Source organism: Oncorhynchus gorbuscha, linkage group LG17 (assembly GCF_021184085.1).
Source record: "Oncorhynchus gorbuscha isolate QuinsamMale2020 ecotype Even-year linkage group LG17, OgorEven_v1.0, whole genome shotgun sequence".
Classification (NCBI taxonomy): domain Eukaryota; kingdom Metazoa; phylum Chordata; class Actinopteri; order Salmoniformes; family Salmonidae; genus Oncorhynchus; species Oncorhynchus gorbuscha.
In genome coordinates this window covers 42,949,031-42,967,772 of record NC_060189.1, presented here as the reverse complement: position 1 = coordinate 42,967,772, position 18,742 = coordinate 42,949,031, and the positions used below count along the sequence as shown (strand labels likewise).

At 41.4% G+C, this 18,742-nt stretch overlaps 2 protein-coding genes and 1 non-coding gene across 4 annotated transcripts in view; 2 read left to right on the top strand and 1 right to left on the bottom strand.

Annotated features, from left to right (window-relative positions):
* The first annotated feature begins 2,203 nt into the window (after window positions 1-2,203).
* Window positions 2,204-11,393, top strand: LOC124002114 (microtubule-associated protein RP/EB family member 3-like). 2 transcript variants are annotated; one of them, XM_046309395.1, is made up of 7 exons: window positions 2,204-2,474; window positions 4,128-4,257; window positions 4,608-4,753; window positions 6,387-6,588; window positions 7,713-7,855; window positions 9,115-9,267; window positions 9,518-11,393. In XM_046309395.1, the coding sequence occupies exons 2-7, from the start codon at window positions 4,137-4,139 to the stop codon at window positions 9,584-9,586; spliced, it is 834 nt and encodes a 277-aa protein (XP_046165351.1). In that variant the 5' UTR covers window positions 2,204-2,474; window positions 4,128-4,136; the 3' UTR covers window positions 9,587-11,393. The 2 variants fall into 2 exon arrangements, with proteins under 2 accessions (XP_046165351.1, XP_046165352.1); XM_046309396.1 differs by having other exon boundaries at window positions 2,220-2,474; window positions 6,387-6,543.
* A 536-nt stretch (window positions 11,394-11,929) lies between these two features.
* trnaa-agc lies at window positions 11,930-12,002 on the top strand. Its single transcript has one exon. It is a non-coding gene; the product is annotated as a tRNA-Ala (tRNA).
* A 223-nt stretch (window positions 12,003-12,225) lies between these two features.
* LOC124001426 (otoferlin-like) overlaps window positions 12,226-18,742 on the bottom strand; it is a 35,539-nt gene continuing 29,022 nt past the window's right edge. The window contains exons 32-41 of the mRNA XM_046308159.1: window positions 18,456-18,583; window positions 18,053-18,223; window positions 17,568-17,728; window positions 17,175-17,317; window positions 16,419-16,507; window positions 16,179-16,277; window positions 15,831-16,072; window positions 15,374-15,552; window positions 14,954-15,054; window positions 12,226-14,323 (exon numbers count right to left, since the gene is read on the bottom strand). Of these exons, the coding sequence (XP_046164115.1) occupies window positions 14,143-14,323; window positions 14,954-15,054; window positions 15,374-15,552; window positions 15,831-16,072; window positions 16,179-16,277; window positions 16,419-16,507; window positions 17,175-17,317; window positions 17,568-17,728; window positions 18,053-18,223; window positions 18,456-18,583 (1,494 nt within the window). The 3' untranslated portion in view covers window positions 12,226-14,142. The remainder of the gene's footprint in view (window positions 14,324-14,953; window positions 15,055-15,373; window positions 15,553-15,830; window positions 16,073-16,178; window positions 16,278-16,418; window positions 16,508-17,174; window positions 17,318-17,567; window positions 17,729-18,052; window positions 18,224-18,455; window positions 18,584-18,742) is intronic.

Below are 18,742 nucleotides of genomic sequence, written 5' to 3'. Positions count from 1 at the left end.
CCGTGCTATCTGGGATTCCTTGGGACGTCCATTTTTATTTATTTCATTTTTTTACCTTTATTTAACTAGGCAAGTCAGTTAAGAACAAATTCTTATTTACAATGACGGCCTACCCCGACCAAACCCAAACGACGCTGAGCCAATTGTGCGACACGCCCAATGAGATTCCCAATCACGGCCGATTAATCTCTATTAGCCTAATTCAATATGATCTCTGTGAGCCTAGTCGTAAAGATTTGTCATTTATCTTTTAAAATGTATTACCTTTTTATAGAGGCACAAACACAACTAGTCATGATGTTTTAATCTGATTGTCAAACAATCTCTTCAAAAGGCTCCTTTACTAGGCTTTCCAAACTGATGACATTTGGCCACTGCCCTTGGTCCAGAATTTATGCGTCTACTGCTGTGTCAGAGTGAGTCTCGGTGCATCTCTGCCTTGGCAAGATGTCAGTGTTCTTGTCGAACCACATCGCATTTTGGAGCGTATGGTTGCAGCCTGGTCTCATAGACTAGACGTAGCATACTACAAATTAGTATGATATGTTACCTTTGGGATTTACATAAAACAGATGGTTACTTAATTAAGGCAAAAACCAAATTGTTGCGGTGGATGGGTGGGAATATAACGAAGGTCTAGCATCCCAAAGGTTGCCCGTTTTAATCTAATCTCAAACAATTTTAGCATTTTAGCTAATTAGCAACTTTTCAACTACTTACTGCCTTTAAGCTACTTTGCAACTACTTAGCATCCCAGCTAGCAGAGTGAATCTGGGCCGATTCCGTCTGAGAGTCGGGGCACTTGGCTGAGAGTCAGACTCGGCCGAGGTAATGTGGCCCGAGTCTGGGCCGTCTTAGGCAGTATTACTTATGGCTAGGATGTGGGGATTGAGTTTGGGCCAGTTATCTGGCCCAAATGTATTACTTGGGTCTCAGGCCGATTGGGGCTACTCTCTGGCAGAAGATTGCACAGTCTGCTTTATATAATTAACATTTCATTATTTATTTATTTTTCCATATTTTCTCGGTGTTTCTGTGATCAAAAAATACAATTAACATTTACATAAAATTCTTTAATAGTCATGTTTAAGTTTTATTTTGATACTTTGTGCAAGGCAATTGATAAGCATGAAAAACTTTGTGGATGGAACCTCCTGAGTGGCACAGTGGACATCCGGGAGACACCGCATCACAGTGCAAACTGCATTGCTACAGATGCTAGTTTGATACCCGTGCTGGCCGCGACCGGGAGACCCATGAGGCAATGCACAATTGGCCCAGCATCGTCCGAGTTGGTGGAGGGTTTGGCCGGCTGGCATGTCCTTGTCCCATCAGGTGTAGTGACTCTTGTGCCGGGCCAGGCGCATGCATGCTGACACAGTCACCAGGTGTATGGTGTTTCCTCCAACATCATTTTTTTGGGGGGTGGATGGGTATAATTTGTATGCATAAAATGTGTAATAGTAATATTTTGAATTACTAAATCGGGTAATGTTGTATAAATGTATTTCAATTTGAATCATGCCACTTCAGGGGGATTCTGGTAAGATGCCGGCAAAGTTGGCTGAATTCCGGTAGACGGAAATGGTGCGATGTACTTGGGCTGATTCTGGGCAGTCATTCATTTTGATTCTGGGCAGAGTCCGACACCCGATTCTGGACAGATTCAATCAGTTCCGGCCTCCCGGAAGAGTGCCGCTTCTTGGCCAATTCCTCATTGCTAGTATAACAGTATTGCTTCTGTCCATCTCCTCGCCCCTACCTGGGCTCGAACCAGGGACCCTCTGTATACATCAACAACTGACACCCACAAAGTATTGTTACCTATCGCTCTAGTAGCGAGCACCCTGCAAACTAGCTAGCCATTTCACACTGGTTACGCTAGCTGGGATGTTAGCGAACCCTTCCCCTAATCCTAACTTTAAGCTTGTTAGCTAACTCTTCCCCTAACCTTAACCCTAAACCTTTTAGCAAACCTTTCCCCTAACCCTAACCTTAAAGCCCTTTAACCTAACTCATAAACTTAAATGTAACCCTAACCCCTATCCTATGTATGTAAGTAACATTAGTTTCTCGGATTTACGTACAGAATAATACGAAATGCGTTGAGACCAGGTTGCAGCCGTACCACACGTTTTCAAATCCTTTCGCCCTCTGACACACAGTAATGATAAATAACGGTGTAACAGCCTACAGTTTTCTTGACATTATGTTTTTATTATTGTGATAGGCTCACTATTTATTTTGGCGCGACGCCGTACCGGACCGTACCGCCTTACCTTCACCCATGGGGTTAGTGAGGTTTACGGTAGGGACGTCCCAAATATCCCAGATAGCACTGATGAAGTAGTGGGGGCGGGCCGTTACTAACCAGTGCACCGCGCAGGAGTTCTGGCAACAGCTTCAGCAGAGGATTGGAGCATAGGAATACTGCCAGCGAAATAACAACAGAGAAAGATAGCTCTCGGAATACAGTGAGTAATGCATGTTTTACCCAAACACTGCATTTGCCTTAGCAAATTAGACATTTTATGCGTGCCTTTTGCATTTTTATGGCATAATATGGTGCCTCTTATCCATTCAGTGAGGATATTTCGTTTACAGTGACAGCCCTCTACTCCGAGAGGCCTGCAGAGGGGGCCCGGCTCCTTGGATAGCAACTGTAACATTGCAGGGTTTTGTTTCTTTACACCTAATACAAATAGGGCAAATGCATTCTTCTCTGAGCATGCTATAAATGATCAATTTACTGCGTATTAATACCGAATAAATGAATATATTTTGTGAACCTTATATAGAGTGAGATTGCGCACCGTTCTGTAAAGGCCTAGAATAGAATAGGATTTAGAGACGAGAATAAAATTGACTCCTCCCACGGTAGTGTCTGTGGTGTTTATGGTTGCTTGTAATTGGGCTTTTATTACAGTAGAATAGTCATGATTGTGTTATAAACCCAGGTTAATAAACCTTTTACATACAGCCCCTCTATAAAACAGTTAACGGAGGTGGGGTAGGCCTACTGTCCGTAATAGGCTACAATTAGCCTACCTAATTGTGCGGCCACCTGGGATTTTGACAGATAGGCAGTCTAGTGCTATTCAATGCACGCTCCTCGGAGGTGCAAGTATTGTATATCGCTATGCAATCATTTATAATGTTTCTGAGAGCAGGGGCAGGAATGGGAAAAGAGCTAGGCCATTCTCCTCTGCCGGCACAGACTGATCTTTCATGAATATGAATACATTATACTCCCATCATTTAAACGTCATACAAATATGTACAGTGTAAGTCTAACCTTTCTACATGCAACTCGTTACGTTGGCTAATGCCTTTTGTTTTTCATTTCCAAAAAGTTGATGATACTAGTCTATGTTATTTATTTTGATCAGATCATACATATGTCAAATACATGGCCACTTCCTCTGCACGTATCCACAGATCCTGGGTCAGGTGATAGCCACGAGAGAGAAAAAAAAATCTGATTGGTTATTATCAGTGTCATCAGTGCTAGTGATTTCTCCGTGGTAATAAGAGCGATTGTTGTTTATGCATTTAAGATGTTGCTGTCTGTCTGTGCTGCTAGGAAATCAAGTACTAGGAAATTCTGTCTTAACTGAGAGGATTATTGTGACAACAGAAGATTAAATGTTAAAAATAAATCACTCCTGCAAACATCAAACCAGCCCAGACGGTGTAGTGTTCACTTCAACATTAGGCATACATTAGTTTATATTTACATTCCTGTTTTGTAGTGAAACAAATACATACCTGTAGTCGAGGCTGTAGTGTAGACCATGTCAGAGCAAATTTTGGAACAAAGCCCTCATTGCTGATGTTTTGTGACCCTGTGAGGAACCCTCATGGTCTCTTGTCTAACAAAGTATGAATTCCTTGAATTCTTTACAATAGATCCCCAAATTCCTTCTATTTTTAACCACAAAAGTCCTTTTATGTTTTGCAGCACTGCTATGGTATGCTATGGAGTTTTCTTAAAGGCAGCCCAGTTTAACATCTTTGCAATGTTTTTTTTTTGTTTGGCAGTGAATGTCAAATTGGGATGTCTTTTTCTTCATGTATAAAGTGTGGCAGTGAATGTCTAATTCTTGTCATGTATTTTCTTTCCTTAGGTATAGAAGATGGCAGTGAATGTGCACGCCACGTCTGTGTCCTGTGACACCCTGAGCAGACATGATATGCTGGCCTGGCTCAACGATTCCCTACACCTCACCTACACCAAGATAGAACAGCTCTGCTCGGGTAGGTCTCCATTCCCGACTTGTGATTGCGTTGTGCCTCCAAAGTTCTCTATTTTCGGTTCCTTATCTTCACCTAGAGAACATACGAGTTGCTCTATCATCTCCAAAATAATGTAAATGAATGGGTTCTTTCCCTATCCCGTTGGGAAAATCTGGTTGAAATGACATCATTACACTGGTTATAATTTGGTTATAATCATGGCATCCTTTCAACCAGCTTTACCTACTGGGATGGACCTCAAGTCCTCACCAAACCCATTCAAAATAATGAGTGGAGATGAGATTTGAATTGTGTTGTGTTGTGTTGTCTTATACCAGTATGCACTTTTTCTCCTTTTGTTTACCTTCTAGGTGCAGCGTACTGTCAGTTCATGGACATGCTGTTCCCAGGCTGTGTCCTGCTAAAGAAGGTTAAGTTCCAGGCCAAGTTGGAACATGAGTTCATACACAACTTCAAAGTTCTCCAGGCTGCCTTCAAGAGGATGGGAGTCGACAAAGTCAGACTATTGTCTATTTGTCATCGTCTATAAATCATTACAAATCAGAACGTATTCACACCCCTTGACTTTTCCCACATTTTGTTGTGTTACAGTCTGAATTTAAAATGGATAACATTTTGATTTTGTGTCACTGGCCTACACAGAATACCCCGTAATGTCAAAGTGGAATTATGTTTTTAGACATTTTTACAAATGAAATGTCTTGAGTGAATAAGTCTTCAGCCCCTTTGTTATGGCAAACCTAAATAAGTTCAGGAGTAAAAATTTGCTTAACAAGTCACATAATAAGTTGCATGGACTTACTTAATATGTGTCTGTAATAATAGTGTTTAACATGATTTTCGAGTGACTACCTCATCTCTGTACTCCACACATTCAATTATCTGTAAAGTCTCTCAGTCAAGCTATGAATTTCAAACACAAATGGAACCATAAAGTCCAGGGAGGTTTTCCAATGCCTTGCAAAGAAGGGCACATATCAGTAGATGGGTAAAAAAATATATATATATATCCCTTTGAGCATGGTAAAGATATTAATTACCCTTTGGAAGGTGTATCTATACACCCAGTCACTACAAAGATAAAGGCGTCCTTCTTAACTCAGTTGCCAGAGAGGAAGAAAACTGCTCAGGCATTTCACCATGAGGCCAATGGTGACTTTAAAACCGAGTTTAAATGCTGTGATAGTAGAAAACTCAGGATGGATCAATAACATTGCAGTTACTTCACAATAAAATAAGGAAGTCTGTACAGAATACAAATATTCCAAAACATGCATCCCGTTTGCAATAAAGTACTAAAGTGAAACTGCAAAAAATGTGGCAAAGAAATTAACTTTATATTCTGAATACAAAGCTATTTTGGGGGCAAGTTATGTTTGGGGCATATCCAACACAACACATCACTGAGTTCCACTCGTATTTCCAAGCAAGTGGTGGCTGCATCATGTTATGGGTATGCTTGTCATTGGCAAGGACTAGGAAGTGTTTTTTAGGATAAAAATAAACAGAATAGAACTAATCACAGGCAAAATCCTAGAGGAAAACTTGTCTCAGTCTGCATTCCAACAGACACTGGGAGACAAATGCACCTTTCAGCAGGACAATAACCTTAAACACAAGGCCACATTTACACTGGAGTTGCTTACCAAGACAACATTCAATGTTCCTGAGTGGAACATGGGGTATTGTGTGTAGATGGGTGAAAAATGCATCTATTTAGGGCTCTAGTCAACCTGTAAAGCTGAAGTGTTACAGTTTCCACAATATAACTGTAAAGGTCATTTCCGATTTAGCCGACATATACAGCAGTTACCGTGAATACAGTCTCCGCTAAAGTGGGAACATTGCCTTTAATTTTCAGTTACGCTGTAAAGCTGAACATCCGCGATGCAGACTCAATAGAGCCCTTAATCCATTTTGAAGTCAGCCTGTAACACAACCAAATGTGGAATAAGTCAAGGGGTATGAATACTTTATGAAGGCACGTATCATCATAACAAAAATAATTCATGTCTGAAACAGTGGTTTATCGTACCCATTTTCCCTTGATTCATTCCTTTGTGACTTCCGCCAGCCTCTAGATTTTCATCTCTCAAAAAGCTTTCAAATGTTTATTCTCATTCCGACAGATAATTCCCGTCGAGAAGCTCGTAAAAGGAAAGTTCCAGGACAACTTTGAGTTCGTGCAGTGGTTCAAGAAGTTCTTCGACGCCAACTATGATGGGAAGGAGTACGAGCCTCTACAAGCCAGACAGGGGCAAGACATGGCTCCCGCCCCCAATCCAGGTGATCACTTTTCCCACAGACCAAAGAGAACTCATGGTCCTCCAGGTAACCCCAAAACAATGGTTATATCTCTTCTGAATGGGATTGGCTCGCTGATTGAGCTTTGGATGGCTCAAAACACGCACAGCGCTCTGCAAGCAACTGGTCTGTTTGTGCATGTTCCACTGGATGATATCTCTGTGATGGTCATTTCACAGCGTTTTAGAAACAGTCAAGGAAAGGTAGCGCTGGGAGTCAGTGTCGGTATTCTTGTGATCTTCACAGTACCCTTTGAACACAAATACATTATTTTCCCATTTCTAAATCAAATTGTTCCAGTTATTCTATATTGAGCGAATTGATCATTTGGGGGACCCCTTTGTGACCCTTTGTACTAACAGAGATGTTTTAAGCCTTGATCTTAGACATGCAATGTGTAAAAACAGCTTTTTTTGTGCATCGTCTTTTGGTATTAAGGTTGAAAATAAATCAGCATCGGTTCCTGAGTAATATCAGTAATATAGCTAGTGTGTGTTACATTACCGGCGCAACATTTTGCTATGCTTACAACATGGGTTCTCGTTGAAACACTATAGTAGTAGTATCCATGGCTTTGATCGCATGGGGTGACAAACAACGAGCATTTGTTTACTATGTTTGCTAGTATTTACTACTATTTCTACTACTTTTAGTTTACAAATATTGATTGAATAGTATTTTGTTGACATTTACTCTGAGTATGGCTGGGTTTCAATCCAAGGCACATTACAGAGCAGTGCACTAGAGAGCTCTCAATGTGCCCTTTAAAGGCCTTTTCCCCCGAAGTTTGCATAGATCGCGTTCACTGTAAATGACCTTTAAGAGTCTGTTATAGTGTGCTGCTCAATAAGGCGCATTGGATTGAATCCAGGCCTAAATGTTCTAACAGTAAACCTGCACTGCAACACTAAGGACTCCAATCAGTACTCAGTACTCAGTACTCAGTCAGTACCATGGAAGTTCAACGTTACAGCCTGGTTGAAATTTAAAGGCAATGCTTCTGCGTTATAGCGGAGACTGCATTCATGGTAAACTGCATATGCTCCAGATGTCGGCTCAATCGGAAATGACCTTTACATTTCTACCGCACAATCGGCAACGCTTCAGCTTTACAAAACGAATAGAGCCCTAACACCATCTGATCATTCCAGGCCCCCAGAGGATGTCGCCCACAGTGCCCAAGATAATGCCTGCACCCCAGAGAGTGCTGAACACCACGGTGCATGTGAGGAAGACCCCGGCTCTGGCGCGGAACGGGGGCAGCGACGGGGAACTCATGGAGCTGAATCAACAGGTAGAGTCCCAGGGAGGGTAAGGAGGCCTTACTCTACATTGGAGAAGTAAACTCTTGGGCCATACTAATGTGGTATTTACAGTATTCAACACGAATGACGGTATCCTGTGTTAGTTTCACCTCCGTTATCAGGTTTTATTTACTGCAAGTAGAGTCATGCTTAGCCCTGAGACTTGGCTGTAGGCTACATCCATGCTCTGGTCTTTGTAATGTGAAGTGTGAGTGTAAGTTCACACTAGAGTTTGTATCCTAATTTTTGACTCAGTTGTGACTTATCCAAAAAAGAGGAGGATAAAAAGGTATATTTCATGCATATTAGGAAACAAAATGTAATTTTAGGTCAAGTATAGTAAGCATGTAACTAACATACGTTTGTAGTACTCAGTGAGTACGACGGTGTATTTGGAATGTATTCAGACCCCTCAACTTTTTTTCACATTTTGTTACGTAACAGCCTTATTCTGAAATGTATGAAATAGTTTTTTTCTCTCCTCATCAATCTACACACAAAAGCCCATAACGACAAAGAAAAAACATGTTTTTAGAATTTTTTGCTAATTTATTAAAAATAAAAAACAGAAATACCTTATGCATGTCAGAGCAAAAACCAAGCCATGAGGTCAAAAGTATTGACCGTAGAGCTCCGAGACAGGATTGTGTCGAGGCACAGATTTGAGGAAGAACACCAAAACATTTCTGCAGCATTGAAGGTCCGCAAGGACACAGTGGAAGAAGTTTGGAACCACTTAAGTCTCTTCCTAGAGCTGGCCGCCTGGCCAAACTGACCAATCGGGGGAGGACCTTGGTCAGGGAGGTGAACCCAATCGAACATCTCTGGAGAGACCTGAAAATAGCTGTGCAGCGATACTCCCCATCCAACCTGATGGAGCTTGAGAGGATCTGCAGAGAAGAACTGGAGAAACTCCCCAAATACAGGTGTGCCAAGCTTGTAGGCTCATATCCAGGAAGACTTGAGGCTGTAATCGCTACCAAAGGTGCTTCAACAAAGTACTGAGTAAAGGGTCTGAATACTTATGTAAATCTGATATTTCATTTTTTTTTAATCAGTTTTCTTTATCATTATAGGGTATTGTGTGTAGATTGATGAGGGGGAAAAAACAATTTAATACATTTTACAGTAAGGCTTTTACATAACAGAAAATGTTTAAAGTCAAGGGGTCTGAACACTTTCGGAAGGCACTGTACATCAACCTTTTTATTCCCCATGTGTTTGACACAACCTTCTCTTGTCTGTGTAGTTGATGGAGCTGAAGTTGACAGTGGACGGACTAGAGAAGGAGAGAGATTTCTACTTCAGTAAGCTGAGAGACATTGAGCTGATCTGTCAGGAACACGAGAGTGACACCAACCCTCACCTCTCCAGGATCATGGACATTCTCTACGCCACAGAGGTACCTGTCACAACCCAGACATATACAGTATAATTCATTGTGTTCATATACCTCTACATCATTGGTCACAACACTGAAACGGAATACAGAATAGGCTTCTTTTTTTAACTAGAGATGCTACAATAATCTACGTGTAGCCCTGTGCTATCCTTAATTGGATCTATCCCCTCTCATGTATCAAATATTAGGGGTTGTGGGTTATCATCAATATACACTGTAAATCTGATGATATCTGTGTTTTGTGTTTCAGGACGGCTTTGCTGCTCCAGATGATGACGAGATTGATGAACAGGCCCACTTGGACCAGGATGAATACTGAGCCTGTTATACCTTCTGTCCATATCCCCCCCTCTTCCTTGTCTAAAACTCTTATGTCCATCCATATTCACCCTCTTTCTGCCTCTCTCCTTTGTCCCCCTCTCTGTTTTTCTCTCTCTCTGTCTCTCTCTCTCTCTCCTTTGTCCCTCTTTTTGCACACTATAAATACCTCTATCCTGTCCCTGTTCTCTCTCTCTTTTCCTCTCTTCCTCTCTCTTCATATTTATATATGTTTGTCTCCCCCCTTCCCCCGGGCTATCTACTGTACATACACCTCTACTTCTCAGTGTCCTAAGCTACTCCCCCTCCCCAAATGACACAGTAGAGGCAACTCTAACAGAACATATCCTAGTCGTTCCAGCATGGCACATAGTATAACACAGAGAAATGAACAAAACCAATGTGATATTAATGGGGATGTTAGGCCTACACAATTCATTCAGAGTTGTAAATATGATTTTTTATTTAATTTAAAGGAATGGTTTTGAAATAAGGTAGTTGTCAGAATGCATTTGTTAGTTTGTTTTTTGGTTTGACTCGTGCTTTTTGGGGGTTTGTTCCAGAGTATAGAAAGCACCTTGTGCATGTTACTGTATGACAGGTTACCCGTTACCACAAGAGTCATACTTAGACTCTAACAAAATGGTCTATGACAACAAATTGTATTTCATTTGTCAATACTTTCTTATTTACTGATTTGATTGAACAAATAGTAGAACAATTGATGCAAAATGTATGAATATTAAACAATGCTGTCATTTGTGCTGATGGCAGTGAAACAGCTTAAGAAGCCTTTTCTTTTAGTTGATGGCATGTGGTAACATCAAGGGAAAACAAGTCAAACATGATCAGGATATGATCAATGCTCTTTGACTGTACTCATTCTTGATTAGCTGTATCTGAGCATGAGGCTGTTATAAATTGACAGTGAATAATGGGCAATATATTTGTCAACTATTTTATGTGTAGATTTTGTCTTCAGTCAGAAGTGTCTGGTTAAATGCCATGGTATTTATCATGTATAATGAGTTTGAACTTCATTTGGTATTAACAATACCTGAGGTACTATGTAGGCTGACATTATGGCAGTAAAATCTTTTTTTTTTACATTTAACTGTAAAAAATGTGTTATTTGAAGCTGGAATCCGTAATGGTGAAATGGACACGTCTGTTTGCGATATATACAAAAATGCCAAAAAGAAGTTACTTCAAACAACGAACACTGTTTTTTTTTCTCTCCACGATGCTGGATGCTCCTCTCCTCCCCTCATAATTAAAACAAAAACAAACGTTCTGGGGGAGAACTGTGGTGCTGTTTTCCCATATGCGGATTTCAGCTTTAAAAGAGCCCGGAAAAAAACGATTTACTTTGATTTTGATCATATCACGTTTCTGCTGCTAATTTTGCTATGTTTGTACTTTTGGTTTGCTATCGTATATTGCTCAGCTGTAGTCTTAGGAATTGCAGGTTGAGTTTAGTGAACAGCGAAGTCAGAGTTACGTCCCAAATGGCACCCTATTTCGTGTATGCCGTGCACTACTGGTCAAAGGTAATGCGCCATCTAGGGAATAGGGTGCCATTTGGGACACACAAAGTTAGTTAGGGGTCTATGACCAGTTCAAAATGATGCTGGTCGTCATGAGCATCATAAGGAATATAAGTCATTTCCCCTGTACTACTGCCTTTACAATGCAAACAGCCATCTGCAATAGAATTTGACCTGCATTCTCTCTCGCGCGTTGACTGCATACCATTGTTTGCATAATTCTCATCTCTTTGAGTTTTAGTAACTAAATAAATGATTGTGAAATAAGCTGTTCGAATATTATTATTTATTTCTGTTTAGCTACAAGATTGTGTGCACAGAAAACCTTAGAAGGGCGGGGCCCCACTTGGCCCCCTATGGCAGTGAATCCCAACCTTTTTTGGTTACTGTACCACCAACTGGATTTTGCTCTGCCCGGAGAACCCCTGAAGTACCCCCTCATTTGCATTTGACTAGTAGGCCTATGGCAAAGTACCCCCAGCAGTCCTAGTACCCCTAGTTGGGAACCACTGCACTATGGGCCCGACTATCAATGATAGGGCCCAGAAAAGACAATGCATTTCCATTCAACGACTGTAGAGGGCAGTATTGTACCACACAATGTGTTGCAGTGGTAAAATGAATTATATTGTTATATTTATTTCGTAGATCAGTCAGAAACATCCATGTAGAAAGAACATGGATCTACAATTTCGGATATGAATGTCGAACCTCCGTACTACCAATACAGACAATGCTTGAAGTATAACACAACAGCAGCAACGTCTTATATTGTCCAGGCGATACTGCACCCATCCGGGGGATTAGCTCAAATGGTAGAGCGCTCGCTTAGCATGCGAGAGGTAGCGGGATCGATGCCCGCATCCTCCAAATTTTTGATGTTTTCGACAGAAGTCAATGTAAGTGCGCTTATTTTGAATTTATTCTCTGAATGTAAATAACATAAAATATCTAAATCAACCTTTAGAACTGAGAGATTGTAAACCTACGAAACGTTTTTATCAATAGGTCCTTTCTTTTGGTGGTGTGGTGGGTTAGGCCTACAGACAATAAAAATATCAGTAAATAGACTACATATTTAATAGATTTAATCAACTTCTTAATTCAATACAGTATTGTCAATTCAAATAATTACGTTTGCAATAAAATAAAGCTAAGATCATTGGAAGTGAATTGGACATGCTCATGGCAGCTAGTGTAATATTCCGTGGCCAGTAAATTAAAACTGTGTTACAACTAAAATACAGTATCATGTCAACTCTATAACTTTTGGAAGTAGGCCTAAATACACATCAACACACACAAATTGGCTGCAGAGCATAGGACAGGTGAAGGAAGTCAAACATTTTTCCAGTAGCCATAAGGGACTGCACAGTGCCGTGTTTGCCTATCAAGGCACACCAAATAATGCCCTCCACTGAAATCATAGTAGGTTATACATACATAGGTCTATGTGTAGCAGATTTGGGTTAAAATACTATATAAAATCTATCAAATAATACCTAGAGCAACAGATGGGTGGGATTTAGAGTTTGACTATTTTATTGGTCCTTGAAGACAAGCAAAGAATTTTGAAATGATTTTAAATAGTATTTGAACCTGGGTCTGGTGTGTAGGGCTGAAACCTAACTGCCTATTGATATCATAGACCTTTACAGACAAGAACACCCTCTCAGACATCAAGTGGAGTCTCAATGAGCTGCATTGTACAATGTTTGCTTATCAAGGTACACCAAAAAATGTACTCCACTGAAGACAAAGTAGGCACGGCATTTAAAACATGGTAGGCTATACATGGTAGGCTATACATATGTCTGGCTATGATTTTGGGCAAAGGACACAACCCTCTCTCTCAGACACCCATTAGTTTCTTGGCCATGTATCCAGGCATGCTGTAGATGAAGAGTCCCAGGACGAGCACCAGCAGCAGGGCCACCACTAACTTGACCGTGAGCCAGAAGTACTGGTTGCAGATGAGGTTTTTGATGGCTTTGAAAGGCATGAGGAACCATAGGAAGGCTGTGTCTGGACGGCTGGAGGAGAGAAAATACGGTTGCTTGGTTACCGCTTGACTGCAGTAAAGTTCATGGCAGTAGAATAGTTTGTGGTACAGTGGGTTATAACGCATTGTAAGACCTGACATAAGCATGTATGACACCTTAGTGTCTTATAATAATCTAATGAAGATCCTGACTAAATATAAGACATTTTTAGTTGAAATGTTGATACATAATATTGATGCATAATTTCTTACTAAGATATATTTGAAAACACTTGAGATTGTATTGGATTCTGATGTATTGGATTCAAACGTATGGAGTGACAAAGAAAACAGGATCAGTTATTGTCCTTGCCAGTGTATTCACAAACAACAGAGCATACATAATGTGCTACTTGCTGCACGCTGTTGAACAAAGACATTCAAATACACATTCATGTAAACAGCCGAAGAACAGTCATTCCATGCCAAACGAAGGCTAATACAACGTGACTTCAAGCGAGGACAAAATCTGATTTGCAAACCGAACAGTTGATTTTGTACATTGAAGTGTTCCGCAACACCACAATATTACAAATGTTTTCTACTTTATGTGGTTGAACTGGTCCTTGAAAGGGACGTGTAATATATAATACATCATCAATCTGAGTTCTTATATTATATTTCTACTTGGACGTGGTTGTGTTACTTTCATTTCCGATACATGGTGTGTGTGTGTGTGTGTGTGTGTGTGTGTGTGTGCGATTGTCTTGTCACGTGGCAAAAACATGTGACTCCACGAGAAGAGGAGACGCTTGTTAGGGAAAACACGTCCTGGAATATAGCACGGAGTTGATAAGTTGTTGAGTCGTCTTTTCTTAAAGGTATAGTTCGCCTTGTTTGCAGTGGCAAGTTAAACAAAACCAAAGTGGATATTGCAGTCCCACCATGTCAACTTCTTTCAAGGTAAGGCAACAAATATCTAAATACATGTTAAATCGTTGAACTATCCCATTGAATCATTTCCACTCCTCAGACACCCATTAGTTTCTTGGCCATGTATCCAGGCATGCTGTAGATGAAGAGGCCCAGGACGAGCACCAGCAGCAGGGCCACCACTAACTTGACCGTGAGCCAGAAGTACTGGTTGCAGATGAGGTTTTTGATGGCTTTGAAAGGCATGAGGAACCATAGGAAGGCTGTGTCTGGACGGCTGGAGGAGAGAAAATACGGTTGGTTGGTTAGACCACACTAATGCCTTAAGGCCATCACACATGCAAACAGAGGATTAGCAAACATGACTATAAAATATAGTGCCGGTTTCCTGTGAACAGAAAACAATCCCTACAAATTATGGAAAAAATAAAGGTTATTTCAGTAACTTACCTTGCAAAGTATGATGATCCCTGGTCAAATCCGGTACTTGGTCGAAGCAATTTCATAAAAGACCCTTTCTTTTAGTCTGTAATTTGTAAGTATTTTAATCAAATGCACCGTTACGTTCCGGTGCGTTCCGACGAGGGTGCGTTCCGACCGCATGGCAGATCGTTGTTTAAGGGCAACCTCACAATGCAAAAAAATCACGCAGCTGCCCCTTCCCCACTCCAATGCCCCTTCCCCACTCCAATGCCCCTTCCCCACTCCAATGCCCCTTCCCCACTCCAATGCCCCTTCCCCACTCCAATGCCCCTTCCCCACTCCAATGCCCCTTCCCCACTCCAATGCCCCTTCCCCACTCCAATAGCCCCTTCCCCATTACAATGCTCCTTCCCCATTTGTTATCTCAGTGTCCCCACTACAATGCCTAAAGAGCGGTCGTGGTAACGGGGAACGGTGCTCTTACTTGGGTTTCTCCAGGGGCTCAGGTTCATTGCGTCCTTCCCCCACTGGGTTCTTCTCAGCCTCCTCTGCAGTCATCAGCTGCAGCTCGGCTTCCACTTTCCCCTACAAAGACACAAGCAACATCACTACCGAAACACTGGGGTTCATACAGTATGCAAAGGTTCGTTACAGTATGTAAAGTAAGTCTTTGTCTCTTGACTGATCTGTTCAATATTTAACTCCGCCTCTTCAGGGTGTAACCCAATTGCTACGTCTTGTTGAATCAAAGACACCATTTTGACAAGTGCATACTTGAATGTGTTTAATCAAGTCGACATTATATAAGAAAAGGGGAAAGGGGAACAACCTAGTCAGTTGTTCAACTGAATGCTTTCAACCAAAATGTGTCTTCCGCATTTAACCCAACCCGTCTGAGTCATACCGTGAGTTCAAACTCGTCGTTCTCATCTCTGGCCAGGAAGGGCCACCAGCCCTTGATCCTCATCTGTTTGAAGATGGACACCATGGGAATATCCTTTTCATTCAGCACCATGTTGATGGAACACTGCTTGGCTGTCTTCGCTCCACGAGGGAAACGGTTCAGGTCTAGCTCAATGGCACCTGGGAAAGGGCATAAATATCATACATATTTACTATGCATGAAGGCTCTCAGCTGTTGTTGTTGATTGTGTCGATTTTTGTGTTATGACTGCCACGACAGTATTTTCCATGTCCCAGAATTTGAAGACTCATTTTTAAAAGTAAAATATTACATCAAGGGAAATTCAATTCCCCGTAGTCCTAGTCTGAAACGTTATAGTCACAGAAAGAGCAACATCTACAGCCTAGAAGATCCTTACGGTGAAAGTTTAAATCGAAGGGAAATCAAATCACTCCACCTAAAAAATCATCTGCAGAGAAGTGGTCAGCATCCCAGACTTGTAAGTTGAGACGAGCAGGGATCTTATACTCAGTCTCGTCCCAGGCGAACATGGACTCCTTCTTAGAGATGACGATCTTCTCCTCGGCCTGCAAGTAGTCAAAGGGGTAGATGAAGCGCCAGTTGAAGAGACCCTCCCCTGTCAGGGAGTGGTAGTGGACGTCTGTGTCCTGCTTGTCCTCCTGCTGACCTTTCAGCCAGCTGTTGAATGAAATGAAGAAGAAGACACGGTTCAAATATCGAGCACAAGATACACCCTGAAGTTGAAAAAAACAACAACATATATTTCAAAGGAAACATTGTTAACCCTCGAACGAAGATATCACTGGACTTTTCTCCAGTGAAGATGTCATCATCCTCCAGAATGACCTCGTCTGTGTTCCAGATGATCACCCTCAGTTCAAACCTGCCGATGACCAGACAAAACAAACGATTGAAGGGATATGTCTGTAATGTGATATATCTGATCATATAACATGGGGAATTTACTTTGCAAATGGTCTCACTAAATGTTTTTAAAAGCACATTACATTGTACTAGAACATACTTCTTTGGTTTCCTGGGTGAAATATCAATGGCAGGTCCAGGTGCAGGCATATCCTTGGGGAACATGTCCACCCACATCTCAATCCTCCCCTACACATAGAGAAACACAAAGACAAACTTGGGATGTGATACAATTGAACCACTGTCATGGCACACAACCCTGCAGCCCCCCCCCCCCCCGAAACGGTGCTACGCGAATCAAATATTAAGGCCTACAGAACCTTCACATGAAAAAGATGTGAACTTTTGTTATATATATATATAAAATAAAAATAAATTGCTTTAAAACTAGCATACAGACTAGTTTATAAAATAACATTAGTTGCATCATTTCTGATCCCTTTTATTTGTATTTTTAGGTTTTACCACCCCCCCTCCCCTGGTTGGAAAATGTAAAAATTCACTGCACATACATATAGCCTCCACCTATTTGTACTAGACTCCAAGTGCATCGTCAAATTAACCAATCCTTCTAATCTTAATTCCACCCCTCAGATGTCCACAGACTAACCCATCTTTCCCAGTATATGACCATTTTACTATTTCCTTTTGCAATACATCCTTCTATTTTACTCTGATGTCTCACAAGGGTTTTGAACCTCTCTATTTATCCCATTTAATCTGAGATTGCCTTAAACATAAATACTTTACCTAAGAGTATAAGCATATTTCCCCATCAGATTGTGAACTTTACTCTACTTTAGTTTAGCTTTACAACCTTCGCCAGTGTTAAGCACAACCTTAACACTTGTCCTACCTGTTCGATCCCAGGCTTGTCAGGATTGAGGAGTGGCCTGGTCTCCACATGTTCTGGAATCAGTTTACAGCCCACCCTGGGGATGTCCTCCCAGTGCTTTAGCACTGTCAGAGCCAGGTGCTCATTTGTCTGCTTCTTCAGACCTAAAGAACATCATCAGACCAACTCAGACAGAGTTACAGCACAGACTAGTCTAGTACTACCTGACCTACACACAAGGGGTACTTGGGAAAGCTCATAACATCAGAGACCTATATGATCAGTTTGTACATGAGGAGTTATTTCAGGCACAGTAAAATACCAGGCTGGGGTTATTTCAGGGTACAGTAACCAACATAGAAGGTTTAAAGAAGCATTTCAGGTACTGTTATTCTGTTGTGCTCTATACAGTACCATTTTCATCTTCGATCTCAGTTGGGCCCATGAAGACCCGGTTGGCCACCTTGACCCGTCCTCCAGGGCCGTAGTGTGGCCCGTCCAGCTTACCCTCCTTACACAGCTTGGCCAGGATTTGGGTCGGCTTCAGGGGGTCCCGCCACACGTTGTAGCCATGGCTACAGGAATGAATGACAATGATGGCTGACACACAAATCCCTCACAGTTCTTATAAGATAACACATGGTATTCATTGATCCTTTATTTATCCAGGTGAGTCCCATTGAGAAAGGAATCTCTTTATCAAGGGATCCCTAGGTATAATCAACAATGTTATCTAAATAGGGGAAGTATGATCCTATTCAGTTGACGTTGCTCGTTGCTGCAGACTGAAGTTGTAAGTATTAAGAATATTGCTAAATGAATTGACATGTGCTGTTGGGATATATTGACCACATGCACTGTGAATGGCGTCAGGCTACGGAGAGCTAGGCCGCACTTACATGGCATATTTAGATGGGATGCCACATATTGCTCTGTGTTTGCTGTAGTAACGGTTCTCCAGATCCAGTTTAGTCTCCCCAATCAGGTCGTCAGTGCCCACTAAATCCCAGTCATAGACGGACACTGTTAGTGTGGAGTCGATGGGAAATGTGGCCTCGATGTCAAAGGATCTGATGGGTTCAAAATAAATGGCCATAACTTTGGTTATAATTTCCCCACAGTTTTTACATTTTCAAAGCCTATTCAATGCACAAGCTAGAACTATATAATTGGCAATCATCGATAGTAAATTACTTGGCTATCTCGTATGCTATTAAGGATGAGGAATTAAGGCCGTTAATTAAAGAGAAATAGTGGAAATGGACGAAATGTTTTTTTTTTTTTTAGAGCTTCTCCACTCACTTGCCAAAGATAGGGTTGAGTTGTTTGGAGATGTAGTTATCTTTGTCTTTGACATCTGACTTGCCCAGTTTGATAGCGACGTAGGGATCTGCTTTTCCATTGATATCCGCTGGGTGCAGGTCAGTAGCCTGCAGGGAAAGTATCAAGTAGAGAGATTTGTATTTCGTTTTATTTGACACGACATGTTTAGGATCACAGGGCAGTTTATTTACAGTTTATATAGAAAGTCTACATCACCTTGACACTTTTCACATTTTTGTTGCCTCACAAAGTGGGATTGAAATAGG

What these genes read in the sequence shown, in the direction of transcription:
- LOC124002114 (XM_046309395.1), top strand. Translation starts at nt 4,137, where the DNA reads ATGGCAGTGAATGTGCACGCCACGTCTGTGTCCTGTGACACCCTGAGC. An exon ending in AGAGGATGGGAGTCGACAAA is followed by an intron (nt 4,754 to 6,386) that starts GTCAGACTATTG and finishes TCATTCCGACAG; the next exon opens with ATAATTCCCGTCGAGAAGCT. An exon ending in GAGAACTCATGGTCCTCCAG is followed by an intron (nt 6,589 to 7,712) that starts GTAACCCCAAAA and finishes TGATCATTCCAG; the next exon opens with GCCCCCAGAGGATGTCGCCC.